Source organism: Bidens hawaiensis, unplaced genomic scaffold (genome assembly GCF_021521415.1).
Source record: "Bidens hawaiensis isolate Kalapana, Puna unplaced genomic scaffold, B.hawaiensis_p1.1 tig00048326_1, whole genome shotgun sequence".
Lineage (NCBI taxonomy): Eukaryota > Viridiplantae > Streptophyta > Magnoliopsida > Asterales > Asteraceae > Bidens > Bidens hawaiensis.
The window spans coordinates 47763-55621 of NW_027498657.1; the positions used below are offsets into that span (position 1 = coordinate 47763).

Here is a 7859-nt window from a genome sequence, read left to right on the forward strand (position 1 = left end):
CATTGGTGTTTAGGGGGAAATATTGATTGACCTCGTCCACAAATTTTAGCCTTGAGTGTAATTTGTATATACCTTGAACGTTATTCGCGTAAGTAATGTATCACAAGCGATTATTTTATTGTACCGGCGTCCCCCTTATAATATAATCATTTTGGTTCACAAGTTGATTTTTTTTTCTAGGAGCATGTTGAATATTTGACTAAAAGCAAGCAAGGTCAACTGGTCAAGCCTTGCTATATTTAGCAGTGGAGGGAAGGAACGTGAAGGAGAAGCATACGCTCACATATGGCACTATCAGTACTAGAAATGAAAGTGTTGATAATTTTCTTCTCTACTCTACTTCTTAATGTATCCGCTATGGTTTATGCTCAAGATGATCAATCAGGTACGTACTACAAGAATCATTTTTTTATGTATTGAATGCTGTTATCATTTCTCAACCTTTTCTTAGCAGGCTTCATTAGCTTAGATTGTGGAAGTCCGGAAGGGTCAAGCTACACCGAGAACGCCACAGGCATAAATTTTGTTTCAGATGATGGCTTCATAGATGCTGGTGTGAGACAAGACATTTTTAACTATTCCGAACGCGTGTACAACACTCTTAGAAGCTTTCCTGAAAATAAACGTAATTGCTACACTCTCAAACTCCCGAAAGGGAAGAATAATAGGTATTTGATAAGGGCGCAGTTCTATTACGGTGAATCTAGAGGTCAACCCCCACAATTTGATCTTTATATTGGAACAGATTTTTGGGCGACGATTGATATTTCAGACCCAGCCAAATGTTTCTTCCAAGAGATGATACACCTCGCCTCATCAGATTACATATATGTTTGCCTCGTTAACACAGGTCAGGGAGATCCTTTCATTACATCATTAGAGCTAAGGCTTTTGGATGTTACCATGTATAAAGATGGATCGCCGTCGTCATTAATTCTCTGGGAACGCATTGATTATGGTGCAAGTGCACCTGTCAGGTAAGCAATTAAATTTCTTGAGTTATTAGCTATTAGTATATAACTTGTCACAAATAGAGAATCTCAAATCTACGATCCCAAATCAAGAATGAATACCAAAACAAAGAACTGAAACAAGATCAACAAATACACAACAAACAGCTCGAACAAACACATAATGAATTCAAATTATCATTGTGACAATCTAATATAAGACTTCGTTCAGAAAATATTAAATCTCTAAAACATTCCAATTGTTAGGCTTTAAATATAAGAACAATATATTTGGACATAAATTGAAAGAATTCAAAATTATACTTCATATTTTCAACATAACTCCTTTTACACCCCTGCTTCAATAGTAATTCTTTTTTTCTGAAACAGGTATGAAGATGACAAGTATGATAGATTATGGTTACCAAAAAAAGAGGACCTCTACAGATCAGTACGGACTCATCATACAGTTTCTTTGAAACCTTTTAGTGAAGAAAAAGTACCATTAAAGGTCATGAGCACTGCCATTACACCAGTAAACTCTACATATATATACTATAACTATCAATGGTCTGAAACGACCAGCGTTGATTTAATGGTCTACATACACCTTGCTGAAGTTGAAATACTAGAAAGCAATCAAAAGAGAGAATTCAACATATACAATAATGACAGATGGATTGGAACGGTTACTCCCTCAACTAACATAACCACCATACAAACTTACGTATCTTCCAATTCACCAATTGCTAATAAGCTTACACTAAATAGAACCTTAAACTCAACCCTCCCTCCAATCTTAAATGCATTAGAGATTTACACTTTGAAGCAGCTCGAGCATTACCAAACAGATGACCAAGATGGTAACTAATTCTCTTCTAGTAGCTAATATGTTTTTTGTTGTAATATTTTACAAGAATTGATGCTATTATCATGGTCTTCTCACATCTCTAATTACCTTTATTGTTAAAACTAGCTACTGCAATCTGGAGTACCAAATCAGCTTACGGGTTAAACAAAATAAACTGGCAAGGAGATCCATGTGCTCAAAAGGATCTTGTTTGGGTTGGTCTTAACTGCAACTATAGTTCTCCGAGGGCAGCTAGAATCATATCCCTGTATGTATTCCATTTCACAACCACCATTGAATAGTATATTTTTTTTCATTCAAAAACTACTGAGTCTGACAATAATATGTTTAATGCAGGAATCTCTCTTCTAGGGGACTGGGTGGAGAGATAGCTACTGCCTTGGCTAACCTCACAATGATAGAATCATTGTAATTTCTTTCATATATAAACTTGGAGTATTTAACGTATTAAACTCACTTGTACAATCTGCTTATTTCTCTTTGTTTCTTTTAAGGGACTTGTCCAACAATAACTTGACAGGAAATGTGCCGAACTTTCTAGCTCGACTCGTCAACTTGAGGATTCTGTAAGCCATCCGGTTATCGGTAGGATCAAAAATATTATTTACATGATGCATAACAATCTTATATGGTCTTCCTTGTAGCAACTTAACCGGAAACAACTTCACACGACCACTTCCAGCAGAACTTATAGCAAAATCAAACAAAGGGTTGATATGGTTGAGGTTTGATTTTTTTACTTTAGACCACAAAGAAAATCAAATCAATATTCACCTAATTTGTTCTGAAGTTTTTTTTCTTTTTTTTTTTGGATAATCAGTATTGAAGAAAGCAGCTGTGAAGATAAAACTCATAAAAGTTCTTGGATGCACATAATGGTTGTTACTTTAGCACCAATTACTGGATGCATCGTGGTATTGTCCATCGTCGTATTCATAGTTAAAAAACAGGAAAGAAAAGGTTTGCAGTATTCTTAAACTTGTAAACATATCAATCAATAGATTAATATGTTTTCAATTCATATCGTAAATGGAGAAGCAGTTGTTAAATTTAAATAAGTAAATGCAGCTTTGATAAAAACGGAGGAGGTTTTTACACCCACAAAACAACAGTTTACATATTCTGAGTTGGTTGGTATTACTAACAACTTCCAGAATGAAATTGGAAGAGGAGGATTTGGAAGGGTGTTCCATGGATATGTTGGGGATGACCAAGTTGCAGTGAAGATGCTTTCAGGATCATCATCGCAAGGTTACAAGGAATTTCAAGCTGAGGTAATTAACTGAGAAAACTATCTTTTAGGATAGTGCAATTTCAGTTAGCAAATTCTTTCGCAACATGGAAGGCTAAGAAATTTCCTTCAACAGGTCAAGTTTCTCATGAAAAATCATCATACAAACATTACTTCACTTGTTGGGTACTGCGATGACAACAACCACAAGGGAATCATATATGAATTCATGGCTAATGGGAGCTTAGGAAAGCATCTATTTGGTAATAGGATGTAGTTATTGTGCCTTCCATAATTAAGTACATATTTATCTGTGTAAAACCATTACATGGGGCAGATTGCTTTACATTTCAATTGATTAATCAGATGGAAGTCCAATGGTCTTGAGCTGGGAAAGAAGGCTAAAAATTGGATGTGATGCAGCAGAAGGTTAGAAATTAGGTACTATTGGGTTTTGAAGCATTAATTGCTATAATAAATTTAGCACGAGTGAATCTATGTTATAGGGCTAGCGTACCTACATCATGGCTGCCGGCCACCAATAGTCCATAGAGACGTGAAGCCTTCAAACGTATTGTTAAATGAAGGCTTCGACGCAAAACTGGCTGATTTTGGGCTGTCTAGAGCTTTTGCTACTGAAGATGCCACTCATATAACATCACTAAAAGTGGCTGGTACTCTTGGGTACCTTGATCCTGAGTGAGTTTTTCTCGTCACTGTTTTAACATTTAAAGTTAATTGAAAGAGAAACTTAGTAATAGGAGCTTATAACTTCTGGTTGATATATAAAATGCAGGTATCACACAACTGGCAGGTTGACAGAGAAAAGTGATGTGTATAGCTTTGGGGTACTACTCCTAGAGTTGATTACAAGCCGACGAGTAATATCAGAGGGTGTTAACATAGTTCAATGGGTTAAGTCACAAGTTGAAGTAGGAAATGTTGAAACTATAAGTGATTCTAGATTAAAAGGGCGTTTTGATGTCAATATTGCCGGGAAGGTAGTAGAAACTGCATTTGCTTGTGTTTCCCCTAAATCCAAAAAAAGGCCAACCATGAACGATGTGGTGATGGATCTGAAGCACTGTTTGCAAGCAGAAAAAACACGTCACAGTGAATCCATGTCCTTACTTTGAAACTATGAGCGATCTGATCCTGATAATGAAGTTGACGAGTTTATTAATCAGCCCACCACAAATGTCAAACGTAAGTTGTTACAAGTTTATTCTAGAAGGGGCAAAGGGGAAAATATTAAAAGTGGCTATAGGGACTAAAGTGTAATATGAAGATAGTATAAGTATTAGAGAATAAGGCATGTAGATGTAGGATTGAGCTTGTTAGTTTGTTAATGCTTGCATTTGTGAATGGACAGAGGGCATGTAGAAGTAACTTTTCTACTTCTTTCTTGTTTTCTTCTCTATGTTCAATTAATCGCAACCAAAACTTATTAATTCCTCTCATTGGTTCAATCTATTGGCTAATTATTTTCTCATTTGTAAAAGTTTTAAGTGACTCCGACCAAAAGTTGGTTGCTTTTTCAAGGTCAAAGTACTACGTACCATGTATCACTCTCACCTTCATAAGGGTGATGGGAGTGCTCATCCCAACCCACTCCACCCCTAACGATCTCTCTCCTTCACGTCATCGACATGTCAACACCTATAACATAGAATGAATGGTGGTTTCGTCCGTATAGTTTAATTTCGTCCCTAGGGTTGGTTAGTGTTCAACATAAAATGGATTCTTAGATTACCAACAACCACAAGCTTTGATCAATGATTCTCCAAATTATTGTTCACCAAAATGGTTAAAACTGGACACCAAATTCGTCAAGTTAACATATTTTTGAGCAAGGATCAAATATAATCCATATCCACAACCATCACATCGCACCTAGATACGAGAAACAAGCAACATGTTTAATGTTACTGGAAACCTTCGATTTGGCATTGAATTTTGTAAATCTCAATCGAATCCTCTCGGAATTTGCTGCTCAAACTGCTCCATGAATATGAATTGTTTGGTATCTAACAGTGGTTAGGTTGAAAAAGATGGGGTTGGCGGTGGTTGGATTTTGGTTGAAGACGGGGGTGGGTAATTAACCAGAACATGTGGAATTTCGTCGGTGTAACAGGAGAGAGAGTTGTTAGTATCTTTAGTGGAATTGAATTTACTGGTATAGGAATGTAATCATAATAAACATTAATCCAGTTAGGGGTGTGCGGAGTAAGTGCATGCTTGCTTTAGTTTATTATGATGTTAGGGCTTCTCCTATGACGAAGTGGTCTGGTGGCAGCACCTTGAGTTAGCATGTCCTAAGGGTGGCAGCCCCTAACGGGGTTCAAGGGGCAAACTATTCATTAGAAACGAATTTGATAATTATGTCACACATGATTATAAGTTTTAATAGGGTGGTAATATTAATGACAATCAAAATTCAAAATATAACTTCATATGTATGGCAGTTATCTTGTAACCCTAACTGCTCCGGAGATAAACAATCATTTGTTTCAATTTTGGTCATACGCTTTTCTTATGTTCACATTTCTCACGCAATTCACATTAGCTCTTGATTTCAATTCAGAGTTTTATTGGATTAAAGTTTTTGAGGAACCACAAATAACTTTTAATTTAAATGTTATCACACGACGATTTGAAAATCCAAGTTAAAGTTCCCATAATCCCCAACAAGAGGGCAACAGTGTGACTGAATTTAATTGTAAAAGAGGAACCATGATTGATCGTCATAGTAGCAAGATTGGTGGGCGGTGGGTGGCTCCACTCTCTAGTGGTGGCTGGAGTTGATGGATAATGAAAGTCGTGAGAAAGATAATTAGACTTGGGTACGAATGAACTTCTAGGGTTGAGGCTTGGGTTTTTTTTAATAGTTTAGTATATGCATTTTCTATTGCCAAATTGGAAATAAATAATATTATCTGTTTGTGTATTGGTAGATAATAATCCCACATTTAAAAATTCTTGCCAACGGTCCAACCTTTTGACTATTTTTCTCTCAATAGACTTCCGTTAGAAAACTCTTAATGTCGTTAAGCGATTTTTCAAGTTTCAAACTAATGTTTTAAGGATTTTGATTGGAAGAATGATACGTGTCGACTAACATAATACATATCTCGAATGGTGATTCAAATAGTTTGATTTTTATTAATCGAAAATTTAAACATCCGAATTGAAACACTATTTCGTTGTTTGGATTGCCGTTTGAAGATAAGTTTTACATAAGTAGACTCGTATCCTTCGTCCGATCAAAAGCCCTAAAAAATCAGTTTGAAATTCAAGAAAAATTTAATGGCGTTAAGTGTTTTTAACGGAGGTCCATTGAGAGAAAAATACTCGAATGGCTGGACCATTGGTAGGGATTTTTAAGGGTAGAATTATAATCGGCCAATGCCCAAAAGGTGGGATTATGTATTTCCAATTTTCCTTTTCTGTTTGTTGTATGTATATATATATATATATATATATATATATATATAAAATGGCCAAATAATAGGGGAGTCCCATATATGTAGGTTGTGAAAAGACCTAAATGCCCTTCATTAAACTGAATACTCTAACGGTGTTGATGGGATCAGGCTTGACTATAAGTGAAATTAAATTACAGGGACAGTAATAGCAAAATTTTGAACTAATGGACTGAAAATAACATATCTGGTAAGGGACAGGGACGAAAACCATAATTCCCTTATAATAAAAAAATTGACATTGATAAAAAAACATAAAACATAAATTAATTTACTAAATTCATAAAATTTGAAATTATTCTTCCATGTCGGTGATGGTCAATTATAAATCTTGTATTTGTTGGCATTATTTCATTAGTTTTATAAACTTTTCGTTAGAATTATGGTACTTCATACATGCTTTTAATTATTAGGTTCTAGATCTAAAGACACATTTTGGAACCATGGAATTGGATAATCCGAAGTCCGAGGATGATATGTGATACTCTCAAAGCTGACTAATGTGGGTAAAAGTTGGTTTAGCATATCATTTACTGAAATCAAAGTATCTTATGCTACGTAGAGAAGCAATGCAGATCATAGAAGTTTTAAAGTATGGTTTCACATAATTTGACAAATGCCAAAAGATAAAGGACTGAAAATGAAAATTCTGAAATTCAAGTCCCATCGCGCTATGCGATAGTCAGAAGATCCATCGCGATACGTGATGGATGTTTCACAAAATCCGAGAAAAATTTGGTGTCGCGCTACGCGATGAACCACTTTTGGTCATCGAGATACGTGACGTGGGAACCACGATTACCAGACATGTGTTTCACCACGTGGCACGATCAGATAGTCCACATGGAGCCACGTGGCAGTTGTAGAGCTGCGGTCAATGTCGCGCTACGCAGCGATCCGAGGATTAGTCCGTCACGATACGCGGCGTATTAAAATAACATATTGCAATTTATTGATCCATCGCGCTATGCGATGGAGGGTTATGCACTCAGTCATGATATGCGATGAATCTGAAATATTTTCCTATAAATAGCAAGATCAGGCCTTGCATTTTGCAACCAAAGATCTCATTCCCACATCACACAATTCACCTCGGGAATCGTGCCTGATTTCCTACTTTTCAACGGGTTCATTTCTCCATATGCGTGCAAGTTTCGACGCTGTTTTCTGTCAAATATCCACATACTAGTAGGAGTTCCGCCCGCTTGAATCCTAGACATTTCATCCAAATACCCGCTTAATGTAACGATTCTGCCCATATATTTTATTATATTGGATTAGACCCTAGTTAAGGGTATTGCTCATACCTTAATCAAACGTGAAGT

The 7859-nt window shown here is 36.1% G+C and overlaps 1 protein-coding gene across 1 annotated transcript; it reads left to right on the forward strand.

Moving 5' to 3' along the window:
* The first annotated feature begins 237 nt into the window (after window positions 1-237).
* Window positions 238-4393, forward strand: LOC143597458 (putative leucine-rich repeat receptor-like protein kinase At2g19210). The gene is made up of 13 exons (XM_077075959.1): window positions 238-385; window positions 455-977; window positions 1341-1813; window positions 1927-2068; window positions 2158-2229; window positions 2316-2387; window positions 2466-2546; window positions 2642-2781; window positions 2890-3095; window positions 3189-3315; window positions 3419-3481; window positions 3559-3751; window positions 3849-4393. Exons 1-13 carry the CDS (start codon window positions 286-288, stop codon window positions 4186-4188), a joined length of 2532 nt encoding a protein of 843 aa, XP_076932074.1. The 5' UTR covers window positions 238-285; the 3' UTR covers window positions 4189-4393.
* Window positions 4394-7859: the final 3466 nt, after the last annotated feature.

Excerpts from the sequence above, each read along its gene's own strand:
- LOC143597458 (XM_077075959.1), top strand. The coding sequence starts at position 286 with ATGGCACTATCAGTACTAGAAATGAAAGTGTTGATAATTTTCTTCTCT. Across the intron at positions 978-1,340 it reads GGTGCAAGTGCACCTGTCAG|GTATGAAGATGACAAGTATG; the intron begins GTAAGCAATTAA and ends TTTCTGAAACAG. Across the intron at positions 2,782-2,889 it reads TAAAAAACAGGAAAGAAAAG|CTTTGATAAAAACGGAGGAG; the intron begins GTTTGCAGTATT and ends AAGTAAATGCAG.